This window comes from Xiphophorus hellerii, chromosome 20 (genome assembly GCF_003331165.1).
Source record: "Xiphophorus hellerii strain 12219 chromosome 20, Xiphophorus_hellerii-4.1, whole genome shotgun sequence".
Classification (NCBI taxonomy): Eukaryota; Metazoa; Chordata; class Actinopteri; order Cyprinodontiformes; family Poeciliidae; genus Xiphophorus; species Xiphophorus hellerii.
In genome coordinates this window covers 28,581,279-28,596,543 of record NC_045691.1, presented here as the reverse complement: position 1 = coordinate 28,596,543, position 15,265 = coordinate 28,581,279, and the positions used below count along the sequence as shown (strand labels likewise).

The 15,265-nt window shown below is 37.8% G+C and overlaps 1 protein-coding gene across 4 annotated transcripts in view; it reads left to right on the top strand.

Annotated features, from left to right (window-relative positions):
* slc2a9l2 (solute carrier family 2 member 9, like 2) overlaps positions 1-14,185 on the top strand; it is a 120,900-nt gene extending 106,715 nt beyond the window's left edge. For all 4 annotated transcript variants that reach the window (XM_032550478.1, XM_032550477.1, XM_032550476.1 and 1 more), the window contains one exon: positions 12,741-14,185. In XM_032550478.1, the coding sequence (XP_032406369.1) occupies positions 12,741-12,980 (240 nt within the window). In that variant the 3' untranslated portion in view covers positions 12,981-14,185. The remainder of the gene's footprint in view (positions 1-12,740) is intronic.
* Positions 14,186-15,265: the final 1,080 nt, after the last annotated feature.

The window sequence follows — 15,265 nt, the reverse complement described above, 5'->3', positions numbered from 1 at the left end:
TTATTGAGTTGGCGAATAGGATGAATAAGGTCGTTTTATTTGAAAACCAAACATAATTATTCGCTCTACTTCATACATACTCATTAGTCAGCCTCTTCCTCTTCCTTCTCCAGGTTGATGTCATACCCTCTACCTTTTGTTGCTGTTCAGTAGACTGACATTCTTTCTCCTAGGGAGCTTTTCATTAAGCAGATTCAACTGTGTCCTGCTCCCTTCACCTCTTTTAAATTTTCAAGCCGCCACTAAAATGGCTTTGTGTCCTCCTCCTTTTGCTGTTGCCCTTTCCCCTTTCTTTTTAACAGAACTATATTCTCCAATATAAAGTAGATCCATTAAAAAGAGCAGTTTGTGTTTTAGTTAAACATGCTCTTCATATTTCACATTCTTACAAGTGTAGTCCTTGACCTTAATGTGAGCATCATCCAGATGTTGATTCATACTGTTTTTATTTTTGTTTGTTTGTGTTAAAGTTGGCAACGGTTTGTCTGAAAGTCAAATCTGAAGTCGGCTTTATCCATCATTCTGGATGGATGCGAAAAATTTTAGCCTGCAGTCTGATTGAAATTCCTAGCAGACGCCTGTGAACCTGCTTCGCATGTTTATTTATTCCCGGTTGAGTTGATCTTTTTCAATGCGTCAATCTCCCTTTTGCTAATCTAATTTTGAACAGTTAGTTAAATGGCTTGTAATTCCAATTGAGGAGTTTTGATTACGACTTTTATTTTGGGGGTTTTTTATTCATATTTTTTATTTTATTTTGCGGTGTTCATTCTTTTTTGTTTGAACATCTACAAATATCTCAATGATTGTTTTCAACAGTGAAGATTTCTACTGCTGTCAAAAATGTTGATAGTGATATTGGAGAGCCTTTTTTCCCTCTGTTTTGTTGTTGCAAAGAGTGATTTTGATCATTTTTATTCAACACTACAGATAACATGAAATGAAAAACAACCCCCCAAAAAATTTATTGTTGGTATTTTATTGTCAATTATTAATTTATGATGTAAGTGAAGTTGACACAGTACTGCACAAAATACGAAAAAGTATAACAATAGTTTGATATTTAAGTGCTAGTTTAATGAAAATACTTATTCTTGTACATTTTAAGAAAAATATATTTTATGTTTGCACAAGGGTATATAGGACATTAAATGAAATAATCACAATAGTCTACTGGTTTTATAATAATGAGCACTTTTTATACACCTAATATACAAAAGACACACAAAATATTTCCCCAAAACTGTAATTTTGGAGTTACATTGTAACTGATCCAAATTTCAGCCTAAAGTATACCATAAACAGCAGTCTGACATTATCCAGATGGTTTTGGTGTCATATCACAGCTGTATTTATATGCTTTCAAGTGAAACGTTCTTTTAAAACCATGCCAAACTGATAAATTTGATTCTGCGCCACTGGAAAGTGTTAATTTCTTCCTCTCCCCAGGTTTAAAGGTGAAAATATTTGGTTCAAAATGCATTTTGCCATTACCAACAACTCTCAAACATGTATTTGAGGAAATTTACACTGTTAGCCATGAATGTTATCCTTATACTGATCTAGGCTAAACATATCTACAGGGCTCAGCTGTGTACTATTTGTTATGACCTAAAATGATACCAATTACTGAAAATACTCAGTGATACCTTCAGGCAAAGATAACATAGTCACACTTACGTGTTAATAAGATCCACTTAAAAACGAAGCTAGCCGAGCGTCTTCTTAATGTGTCAGGCTCTAAATATGACAATGTACAATTTCTACATGAATATAGGGTTTTCTTATATTTGTCTTATAATTGGCCTCTTTAATAAGAATAAAAACCTTTATAAGTTCTGTATTTTTAATCGTCCTGTGAAGATTTGCAACAGTTTGCTGTTAAAGCAGAATCTGATCAAGTTTCAAGAGCTTAAATTTACGTGCCGAGTTATTTTCTATTCACTCATTACCAGTTAGTTTAGCTTCAACTTCTTGTTCTAACTTTTAGGATCCTTCATGCTCGGGCCCCCAGTATGTCTCTGACATGCTTATGCCTCAGTCTTCTGCTGGTCCACTGAGTCTGTTGATACCTAAACAGACTCGGCTTAAAATCCGTGGGAATCGGTTGTTTCTGGCCATCGCACCTCAGTTTTTACTTCATTTTGATTCCATTGATTATTATTTTAAAAACCCAGCTAGCAATATATTTGTACAGACAGGCTTTTAAATCATGGGAAATTTATCTTTGATCTGTTTTTCTTTTGTGACTTGTGTAGCACTTGTGATTTTAGCTTTGCAAATATAATTGACTTATTTACCCTGAAAATATCTTAGGCTAAAACAAAAAAAAACCTCCACAAAAAAGTAGTTAATTCTTAAGGATCGATACCTTGATGAATCTGATTTATAATTCAGTGTGTAGTGCATCTTTATTTATAGCTATATGTACACGTGTTTGTCATGTATGTTACATCGAACCGAATGTCCAACACGATGCGAATGTGACAGTTCCTTTATTTACAAGCGCTCCTTGGTGCCTTGAGCAAGTGTCACATGAATCAATAGAGGATGTGAGAAGTATTTCACTCCAGGCGTTTAGCTCAGAGCACTCAGCCATATGGATTCATTTCACTCCTCACTGAGGTAAACTAAAAACAACACAAGCACTCAGTGTTTCAGCCATGATTACGAGCGTAAGACCAACATAAATTTATATAGACAGACATAAAGATTAAGCTATCTAGTAATCTGCCGTTGAGCTTTGTTTAGCAGTAAATCTGCTGTAGTTGTTGAGAAATTGAAAATTAGTTAGGGTTTTTTTTATACCAATTTCCATCGCTTTATGGGAAATAGAGGTGGCTCTTGCATTAGAACTAGTGATGCACCAATCAGTCCGCCAGCATCTTGACATCAATCATGTCCTCCCTTTACTTCCTGATGGATTCAAAACGACGACCTCGTGGAATACATAGTAAAGTTTAAACTTTAAACTTTATTAGGTAAACCTGTTTAGTCATTTGTTGTCACAAATAGCAAGTCAGCTGAAACTCAAAGGAGTCAGAGAACGTGATGTGGGAAGACGACTTGCTGAGATTTAGCAGGCATCAGAATGAGGAAGGAAGGGATTTTAGGTTGCTTTGAACAAGGTGTGGTTTTGGTCACCAAACACCATGTGTGATGAACCACACCAAAACCACACCATGGTTTTTTGGTGTGGTGCCACTTTTGTTCTTTTATATTCACACAAAACTGCCTCTCAGATTTAAAGAGAATTAAACCAGTTGTATTATAATTAATTAAACAACTGGTTAAAGAAGTTTGTGAATGGCAAACAGAAAGTAGCTTTTGGAGGGTCAAAGGCTATTTATGCACAAACATAAACTCCCTTTTAACTGGAAGGACATTTTAATAGAAGAAAAACAAGTGTTGGAAAAATAAGTCAAAGCAGAACCTGAAGATGAGAGTGAAACTTTCCTCAAGACATAGTGGATACTAATGTTGCTTTGACCTTCTGTCAAAGGCTGTTTGCCTGTTTTCTCTTCAGACCCTCAAGATAAACCTAATTTTGTCTCTTCAGCCGTGAGTGTCGTGTGTTGAAGGTAAAGAGTGAAGTGAACTTAAAATAGCCGAAAAACACAGTGTAAGAAACAAATTCAGACTCTGGTTTCTTAGAGAAGAGGGTTGATTCAGGTTTTTGTAATTTGTATTTGAATCCTTCCTGTTTTCAAAAGACTGATAAAACTGAAGTGAGACGGGTTCAGACCAACAAGGACAACACATACTGTAGCTGTGCTGTTCAACCACAGTAATTATATGCGCTCATGTAGTGATAGGTTAGCCCCCTGCTTCTCATTGGAAAAACACATTTATGAGCACAAATATAAATTTTCAAAAGCAATTTTGTACTTCTTGACTTGGTCTAACAGTAAATAGACGTCTCCTCCAGTTTTCACAGACAACCTACCAAGCAAAATACTTGCGAAACACAGAGAAGCCGATGAACAGCGTGGTCAACCCAACCTGAGTTATACCAGCCACACGATGACTACAAAAAGTGTGTGGTCTATCTGCACCATGCTAAGTGACATTTACCCAAATATCAGCGCAGGTCAAATGTATTTATTTGAGCATCAATTTATAATTTTGAAAAATACTAAATTCAAACTTGTACATTCAAATCGTGTTTGTAAAAATCATTGAACCAATAGACATGTCTCTAAAGAGTTCAATGTGTTTGTCAAATTGAACGTCACATTTCTCCCAAGGGAGACAAATAACTTTGACTTTGACAGTCGTTCGGTACGGTTTGCTTGAGTACATGTAAGTAACGACCTGCAAGAGTAACAGTCACAAAGGCAAAGAGAAGGACCCGGGAGATAAGGCTGACCAAAGTGGGTGAGGTGTGGACAAGTGTGAGAGACGAGAAGCGACAGAAGGTTATTTTTAGGCCGCCTGTGCCGCTGTTATTGCAGTATTCGTTTTGCTGTCTGCCTCGTTCAGGACCCGCTTATACTCCAAGGCACAGAGCAGGCATCCAGATCACAGCGGTGACTCACTGGTCCCTGACTTGCACCTGAAACCAGCTCTGACCCCTGTTCAGACGACACGCTCTTGCACTTTCACAACCTTATACTGACATGACAGAACGCCACAGAGGTGTCACATGGGCTTCTTGTTCGAGGGGATCCTTGGAAAGTTTAGACTAGGGATGAAGCGAAACATCTCTCAAGTACGTAGAAAAACCAATAGAAATATGAGTGGTACGCAGGTTAAGGAGGGTTTTTTTTCGCATTTATATTGAACTTTTTTATCCTTGGTCATATTTTGATGCTTTTTATCAATTTAAACTTCTACTTGCCATTTCTGTACTTACTTCTAAAACAATGGTAATGTGTTTTTTCCTCTGTATGCTGGTGAGGCCATTCCTCAAAGTTAGATGAAGAACACCCCCATCCTCATCTTGGAGCCGCTGGCATTAATAATTTGAAACTTATTAACTTCTTTATTGCTGCCTCAAAGATTTATTTAATCCTTTCCCCCGCCCCCTTTTTTTGTTCTGTTTTAGCATCGTTCAAACTTTCCCAGGTGAAACACGATGATGAAAATCAGTTTTGGTTTTTCCTGTCAGGCTCAGTTATATAGAGCTATATAAACCCTTAGAGATTGATTTTGTTGTTGGCCTTTTGCAAAATATTCTAACCCTGTGTTAGCAAGGTATAATTTGCTTATTCAAAGTAAATTAATAAAAACATTTATAATTGTTTTTTAAAAGAATGGCTCTCAATGACAGTGAGCGCCATTGCCCTCCAAATGGATACCAAAATTACACCAAAAGTGCACCAAATACTCATCCAGGCCACAAAAGGAAATATCTCAAACATTGCAGAACTCGCCTGGTCCATGATTTGGCGAAACAAATGAGACGGCATCTGCGGAGGAGCTTCAGGGCAATTTTTGACAGCGCAGATGTCAAAAATTACAACATTATCTCGATGATCCCCAACGCCATTTGAAAATATTTTTTTTCAGACTAAAGTGAAACTCACTGGAAGGTGTGCATCCCACTGCATCTGGCATAAAACTAACACGCCATTTTATAGAAAGACTACTATACCTACAGTAAAAGATAATGGTGGTAGTGGGCCCCCATATGGATTACAATAAAATCCCCCCAAAGAAGAAAAAAAAGAATCAACTGGGCACACACATCGTTCAACCAGACATAAACCTATACACATATTTTGTTATCAAATTCCACTGAAGTCTCTTTCACACTTCAGGTGGCAACAAAACACACTACAAACCATCTTTACAGTGAATCACTTTTGTGTAACTGTTTTGTTTTTTTTGTTTTGTTCATTCATCCAAACCGCTTCCCGCGCCCCACACTTTGGGAACCACTGCTTTAAAAGGAGAATATCCTGACATTAGTAGTTTGTGATTTCAAACTTATGATCACTTGGAAAACATCAGGACAATGATTCTAAACACAATAATAAAGTCACCTCTAAATGTCTAAGAGAAATCAAAATTAATGTTTTGGAGTGGTCTAGTCAAAATTGGGACTTAGATCCAATTAAAATGTTGTGCTGTTACCTTAATCAGGTTGTTTATGCTCCAAAACTCTAAAGTGTGGATGAATTAAGTCAGTTCTGCAAAGTGGAGTGTGCCACACCTACTTTACAGTGATGTGAAAGAGTAAAAGCCAGTTATTGTCACTGCTTGTTGATAATTAAATAAAATCAAAATTGAAAACCTGTTTTTTTTACTTATGTAATGAAGTTATTTTTACCTGATTTTAACCATTATTTTATGATCTGAAACATGTGACAAGGAAAAAACAAGACAAGCATATTTTTCTTTTTATGTTTCCAAAAGGAAAAATATAATTTAAAAATAAAATCAGTTCACCTCTAGTGTACTTTTAATGGTCTATCGTAAAAAAAGAACAACAATTATCCAGACAGGGATAATGTAAATTGATGTAAATTTCGTGTAAATTGAATATACGCAAACACAGTTACGCGAGACTGACATAATACCCGTATGGAGATTAATCTAAATTCAGTTCAATAAATTTTGGGTTGTGTTTTCATCCGAGGTGAACATAATTTCATGGTTTAGTAGCCCTTCAGCTTCTTCCGGTTACGATAAATCGACAATATCTGCAGCAGTGCAGCAGCAGACCTTATTTCCTGCTCATTGGGGCAGGTTTTGATGTTATTGCACCAAGCAACTCGGCGCATTTTGTCACACAGAAAGTTTAATTCGAAGGTCCCACAGAGATCTTACCCATTCCTTTATTTAATCATGCCTCTTGGTTTCATTCTGCAGACACAAATATTCATTTGGAAGAAAGAGGCAAGAAACAACGGGGCGATTTCTGCACCGGTTATATAAATTAGAATATAAACACCAGGCAGGCGGAGCACTTTTCTTTTTTCCTCAAGATGGAGGTGATGGCCCTTTATGCTGTGGTGGATTACTGGACCAGAACTGAGCTAAATGTGTGGCTTTGAAAGCGTTCCAAATTATAGTTCAGTGCGCAGGCGGCAAGGCATCAATCATGAAAATTAACTAGTTGACACTACAAACACCTCACAGGGAACCACACTGTTGTTATTTAGTACAGCAGTACATTTTTTAACAAATGAGAGGAACACATGTCAGCAGTAACACTATTCCTGTCTGTATACAAACGGATTATACTCAATGCAGCTTGTGATGTGACTGCTACTTTTTACTGCAATAAAAGTACAGGTGACTGTGAGGCAATTCATTTTATCAACGTATTTGGACATATTATTATTTAATATGAAGTTTGGCAATATTGACAAACTCAAGAATTGTAAGTAATGGGCAAAAATTGAAGAAGATACCTTCTAAAGTTTTATTTGTAAAATGTAATTAAAAAAGGCCATTTCACATATGGACATATGGAAATTTTTACTCAGCATTTAGAAGGTTTGCCATGTTTAAATGGCAGACATTTAGTTCTGTGTGCTTCTGACTGTAGACATGAGGATTGACGTCACGGTGAGTTCAGTAGATCTGCCTGAGCATCTTTCACTGAAAAAAAAAAAAAAAAGAAAAATCATGTTTCCACTTTTAAAAAACAAAGAATACACACACATAATTCTATTAGAGGATGGAAGCAGCTTCACATTGAGAATTTTAAGTATAACAAACAATAAAGATTGAAATTGATCATTTCTGAGCTACTTTAACAACAGAGGAAATAAGATGCTTGACCTCATAACACAGAAACATAATATTGGCATAGAAATTGATAGTCACAGAAACACATTAGAAAACAAGCAGCATGTTATCTTTATATATTGTTGTAAATGTTGTCTAAAATGCCAGCTGGTTAGCTGAAATGGGCATGAGAGCCGAGAGAGTCTGGACTTAAAAACTTAAAGGTTTGGTGAAAAGGTTGGTGCACAGTACCAATGCTAATGAGGAGAAAAAGCTTCATTTAATTAATGACATTAAATAAATAGTTACCTTCTAACATCAGACTAAATGAAGACTTTAATAAATCACCTCCACATTAAATTAGACCGTAATGAAATGCTCTTACACCAAGGAGCTGTTCAAGGTTTCATGGGTATTTTGTAAGATTTATGAGTTTGTGAGGAGTAAGAACCACCATAACTATGATCCAAGGACAAAATGTTTAATTTATCGTCATGTATGCAGTTTGAAATAATTATTTGATAATCCATGAAAATAGTGAATGGTCCTGTCTGGATGGTGGTGTTTTAATCTTGTGTATTTCCATCTAATCTGTTTGTCCGAGACGCTGTTCAGGGCTCTGGATGGAAATAGACAAGAGACACTCACACACACACACACACACACGCAGACGCACACAAGCACCCACCCACGCAAACACACACAACTCCATTCTGTCTTCCACTGCAGCACAGAGCTCTCATCCACTGAGGATGAGTCACTGTTGCCCCAGAAACTTGTGACTGTAAATTTTCAAGCATGGACACGTAGTAGACAAGGTCATTTTTAAACGTCATCATTAGGTGGATGTCTGTAGAGAAGATTTAAGTTCTGTCTTCTCCTGCTGTGATACAAACACTTAGTCTCCTTACACTCCTCCTTACTTATGTGGTCTCTTTTATTTTGTCCATTTTCACAACCGGTTCTAATTTGTTTTGCCACGTTGTTGCCTGAAAACCTGATCTTCTTCCAAAGACTTTTATAATAAGGGTTTGGTTGAGCTTACTGGGTACAAGACGTGAGTTGTCCTGGTTGTGAAGGTACTGGTAACACATCAGTTTCGTTGTTTGGCTTCCTGTGAATTACCAGAAAAAAGACAACGGTTGGGTAGAACTGGTGGTAATCGAAAATTACTTGAATGTGTGACTTAAGCGAGCGCTAAGTTTAGTTACCAGCTACCAATGTAATTATCAGCTGGCTGTGTTAAAGGTAATAAATGTGTAGTTTCTGACATGAATCCGTCAGTCACCCATGATGATGGATGTTGCATTTATCTTAATGTCTCACCTAACAGTAAAATTTAGATGTAAAAAAGAACACAAAGAAGCAAGTAGCACCAACAAACTACCAAAAGGTCTTAAATGAACAAAAAAGTAAAGCAATTTTTCTTCCACTTCACCATTATGTACTTTTTGTTAGTTCATCACAACATATCCACAAAAAGGTATCAAAATTTTTGGTAATGTGACAAAACGTGAAAAGGTTCCAGCAGTGCTAATATTTCTTAATAATGTGAAGTACAGTAGTTATGCCTGTTCTGCAGCACAGGTGGGACAAGCAAAACTAAACCCCAAAATAATAAAAATCAGCACAATGCACTTTTAAAAATCAAGGTCTGCTTTGTGTTGACACTGAAGCAGCCTTGTTTTATTTTCTCAAGCAGGTCATGGCAAAAAGTTCAAAGAAACTTTTGACCACAGGATTGACAATGTTACGGTTTTTGTCGCTGTAACATTTTAAAACCATCGTAAATCTGCTAATGCCTAATCTTAACAATCGAATCTGGACTTCACATCACTGCTGATTATACATTGAGAGATTTTTACTAATGTATAAGTGTAGCATCTGATGGATACTTACATCCCTGGTTAATTATTTTGTGCATGTGCCTCAAATTGAACCCAGCTGTTTCACTGCACCAGATCAAAGGTTTACGCAAAACGTCTGCCTAATTCTCCTCCATCTGCCGGGCTTTCAAATTATGATGACCATCACGGACAGGAAAGTGCTTTGTTTGCACAACAAGTCCTCCTTGAGGACAGCTGGTTCAGGCCCTTTACAAGTTCCCTTTTTGTTGTCAATAACTACACTGGAAACTAAAAAAAAAAAGCAGTAAGTAGATTTTAGGGTTCTGCGGACATTGGATCTCTATTATCAGGTTGATTGCACCATTTGAGGGCTGTTGATGTATGAGAAAAGGGATTACAGCTTGGCGAAACACTGCTGAGAGGCAGTCAAGTAGCTCTGTCTCATCTAAAATCCCTGTGACATTCCCTCCCTCCTAAAACCTTTCATCCAAACACACACACCCACCCACCCGCACACACACACACACACACACCCGCACACGCATAAAATCCTCTCTGTTTCTAAATCTCTCTCTGGGCAATCAGTCACTGTGTAAATTTTAAATCTGTCACTAATCTGTGTTATTGGCGAAACACTCTGGACAAGGTTAGCTTGGGTAACATAATACCAATTCATTAAAACGAATACAAGGTATATACATACCAAAGTGGTTATTCCAAATCTTTGCCTCATTTGTCAACTCCGATCCATACTGCGGGAAAACCTTCCTCCAATCAGAAGACTTCATTTGGTGGCTGAGTCCCACCCAGTTATGGTGCCTTGATGTTGCAACTTGCTTATCATCCAATGTGAGGTTGTCAGCTAAACTTTCGTAGCTCGTAGCCATTTCTAATTATATTTATTGTAAATGTTAAAGAGTTGTCTGTTTTTTTTTTTAGCAAACAATATTATGTAAAAAAAATCTAAATGTATAATGCATATTAGTTTTGAAGATGAGTAAATATACAAACCTACTTTTATTTCTATATTGTAAAATATAGAAATATAAGTATACAGATGCAGTACAAAAATATTTTAATACTGCGTCATTTATAAAAGTCATTAAATCCTGCCACAATACAGTAATAATAATTGTGTTTTTAGATGAAGTGAAAATTGTTATAAATACTAAACTTTTAAAAAACAAAAAATTTTAAAACGATTTTAGGGGGAAAAAAATGCTGGAAACTATGATTGAGAGTAATTACGCAATCTGATGTCAGCAGGGAGTAAATTCTGCCTGACAAACAGGTTAACACAAAAATGTGTTGAAATATGCAACACATCCAGTGCATTATAATGTTGTGTAAATTTTAACACATTGTGTCTTAAAATGTGCACAAAATGTGCATTAAAGGTAATAACATTTTTTGTGTTATTTTTTTAACACATCTGTTCTAAGAGAGTAGTTTGATTGTTTAAATATATCTGTACATAAAAATACACCTGACATTATTAAAAATACTTATGAAACAGGGCAAGCAAACATTATTTGGATTAATGTTGCTCTGCTCTGTCAAAAATGTAAGAGTTGGTCTTTTTCTTGTGTGCTTGTTTATGTGAAGCTTTTGCGTGTTTCATCTGTCAGTACATTGTCTTTCACTTGCTGGAGCAACACTATCCAGTTCATCCCACCCCGTGCTCAGGCCAGAAGTTTCATAAAGTGCCTCAAGCGAGCTCTGGGTCTACCCCAGGGTTTCCTTCCGCTGTGTGGAAAACCTCGAAAGGGGGCTTCCAAGAAGGCATCCTGATGAGATGCCTGACATACATGGAAGGACTCCTTAAGATGTCGAAGAGCTACTTCAAGCTCCTCCTGGGATGATTGACATCTTCTTCCTCTGCAAGGTAGCTGGGTCCAGCTTGCAGAAAAAGCTTATTTCAGTCAGTTGTTTTTGATACTTTATTCTTTAGGTCATGTTCTGTATCTCATGACCACAAGGCAAGGGTCAAACCATGGCTGGACAAATATCAATAGCTTAGATTTTTGTGTAAGTTGTTTCTTTACCACAACATGTCTGCTTTGTCCCACCATTACTGGAGAGGAAGACTGTGCTGTATGAAGTATGAAACTGTCTCCCGACTATGACAGCGCAAATTCACCGTGACATCACAGATGGTTGCAAACCATTTTACGACAAAAGGTCATAGTCTGAAAATAACGTCATCTGCAAATTTCTTTGATGGTATCCTAAGGGTCTTAAACCGGAAACCTTCCTCTCCACTACTCAAACTTGAGATTCTGTCTATCAGCACCACAAAAAGGACTGGAGACAAGAAGCAGCCCTGATGGAGTCCAACACACACTGGGAACAAATTTAGCTTTGTGCACACGGCTCCTGCGTTGGGTACACTTGGACCGGAAAGCAGCCACACACCCACGGATCCTCCACAATATTCCTAAAAAGACACGGTGATGAGCATTCTCCAGATCCACAAAACACATGTGGACCAACTTCACTAAGATCTAGTTTACCTTTCCACAATAAAAACCACTGATCCTCCTCTGGCCTTCATGCATTGTTTCACAATCAGCTAAAAAGAAGTAATTTGAATTGAAAATGAACTTAAATATGGGGGCACGGTAGTCATCGTGATAGGAGTTCGACTTGCAATCGCTCTCTGTCGTGTCCTTGGGCAAGGCACATCGCCCACCTTGCTGGCTGGTGGCGGTCAGAAGGGCCGATGCCATCGGTATATGGGTGCTTCGCTTGTGACAGACTGCCACGGGCATCTGTGGCTACAATCCATCATCAATGTGTGAAAGTATGCATGAATGGGAAAGACTGATTTCATTGTAAAGCATCTTTGAGTGTCCTGTTAGTGCTGTATAAGTCTGATGTCATTTCAAATGTAAATTTGTCATTCCTTTTAGGTTTTCCAAAGCTTGAAACTTCAGACCACTAAATTGGTGTGCATGATAACCACCATAATCTTTGTGGAGTTGACAAGAGCATAAAAAGCCAAGCAGTTTCAGGATCTGTCTTTGTGGATGGTAATTAAGGAAGTGGTTTAAAGAAATGCAAAACCTAAAAAAAAAATTTTAAAAAATCTGTACTACATGTCACATTTAGTTGGCTCATCTCAAGTTTAACTGATTTGATGCAGTCGTTCATGAGCTAAAATAGTCTAAAAATGATTTGTTCTCATTTGTGCATCTTTTTCTGTTTCTGCAGGAAAAGCTGCAGTCATTTGCCTTCCTGGTGTTTGTGGCTGTCTGCACCCTGGGATCCATCTACCTCTGCGTTGTCCTCCCTGAAACCAAAAACAAAACCTTCATGGACATCAGCCAGAGCTTCGCTAAAATCAACAAAATGCCAGAGCTTTCACCTGGCCAGGAGATGGAACTGGTCCTGTCCATTACGCCCGAGAGCGAGAAAGCAGCAGATGTCAAAAACACGGAGATCTCCTTATGAGCTAACGAGCGACACTAATTATAGAAAAAAATAGGGCAAGATATAAGAGGATATAAGAGGGAAATGTTTTCATATATTTATTTGATTGTTTTTCTTAATGAAGTTGAAATGTGTACTGTTTGTATGTTTTGTAGGACTAGGATATTCAAAAAAACTACAGTATTACAAAACTTTTTCTACATCTTAATAGACGAGGTAGACCAAATGATCTGTTTCTGTTTATTGATAAAATTCACGAGGTCATCCAAATTTTGTCATTTCCATACACAAGTGGAGACATCGCATATTCACTTCCAAAGTAAAACATGAAGGAAAATGTATAAGACTCTTCTACAGAAAGGGAGGAACCAAGAACATCGGGCTGTTTAAAGAAAGAAGTGTCTGAATTTTCCTCTTCATAAATTTGCTGTGTAATCTGAAATTGAATAAATGTTTAGTTTTCTTGAGAAACAGTCAACAAATGTTTGATTTTTGAACTGACTTGGAGAACTTAATTAGAAAAAAAACAGTCTAAAATTTAGATTGGTCAAGATGTAGGTAAATAACAAATTTAGACTGCAACTCAATGTATTTGCGTTTTTCTGAGTCACATTTTAATCAAACTGCGTTAGCAAACATAAATTTTATAAACGCCCTCTGAATAATCCGAAATGTAAAAAATACATCTGATACATTTCAGAGAAAGAGAGCCGCAGTAAAGAGCGCGCAGTGATGACTGTTTTAAATGTCCTGGTAAGAAATCATGAAACGTTGGCGGAGAGTGATGAACAATCACATCAACAGGGTCGATGATGCTTGTTGTTTATCACCGCGTCACAGCAGAAATACTATTAGAAAAGGTGCATGCATTGACATTGTGAGGGGAAAAATGATTTATTTCTATTAATTTATTTGAGTTTGGAAGTTCAAAAGCCAAGTTTTGAAGGACACAAAAATATTTGAATTGCTGCCCGTTTTGACTGCTACTTGTCGTTGTCATATGTTTGGTCCTCATTAGCCTGGTGGAAAAGTCAGAACTCTTAACAATATAAAGTCGCTAAGCCTCAGGTATTCCTAAGGCACATTCTGTCACTTTGCAGCCTGATTACTTCAGCGTGTTGTATTGGGATTTTCCATGACAAACCAACACAGAGTGTTTATGAAATGGAAGAAAAATCTGAAACGTGTGTTCAGCCCCGTTTTACACTTGTACCTTGAAATAAAATTAAGAAAACAAACTTTTGGGTTCACATCTATGGTTCATATTTGGTCATTTTCTATACTGGATGTGAAGGTTGTGGAAAAATTGGTGTCGGTAGAAAAGCGTTCTCTGGGGAGTTAACTTTCCAATGAAGACATCAAGTAATAAGGAGGAATACAGGGGGGGAGATTACCAGGCAGTTTTCTGGAGGGTCTCCAGCTCTTAAAGGGGGTCCGGGCTACTAACCACCAGCTGACAAGAGCCAGCGGAGGAGCTGATCTGAACAGAAGCAGACAAGCGTGGCATTGGATAGCGTTCACAGTTTGCTCCCACAGTTGGGTGTACTCAACGTTTTAAAGCCCACTTCCTTAAGAGCTGACACTCTCGCTTCCACACAGATGTGTGTGCTGCCTACCGTGCCACGACGATGCCGGCTGAGTTCACGCTCCGAGTTGTGGAAGGAAGGTGGAGGAATTTTAGCCCATCATCTTCATCACCACTATGGCTTCCAATTTTAACTCCAGATCGTTTTCAGCAGACTGGGACCGCAGTTCACGTTTCCCACGCTGGCAAGCAGGCAGATGTGATGCGAATAGTAATTGGTTTTTGTCTCTCTTATCTCTCCTCCAGCATCCTACTCCTGAAGAGTCCTTTCCTCAGACGCATTAGTTGGTGGGTAATTGAGGGACCGAAGATTGCTGGTGGGGACGTAATTATGATGCTGTCGATCTGCAGCGAAAAATGCTACACTGTATTTTGAATATGATGCGCTGTGGAGTTATGCTGCGCTTCTTTAATTGCTGCTCTCCTGCATGTTCTTAACAGATTCTCTCAGGATGTGGGATAAATTGGTTTCCCCAAAAAGCAGGCAGAGACGCATGGTAAATACTGCAGATGACTCTGCTGGGTGGGTTTTACTTATCAGAAAGTCCCGTCCCCTTCCCCCACACCTGAGGGGGGGGGGGAATACTATTTTCAAATTAGGTTCACTAAAATGTCATCATCAAAGCAGTTTTGAAACGGGTTAAAAAGAACCATTGTTTTTGCTTTTTGAACGGATGAAAAGCATGAATTAAATTTAAAACATCCACTTCTCAGCTCTAGA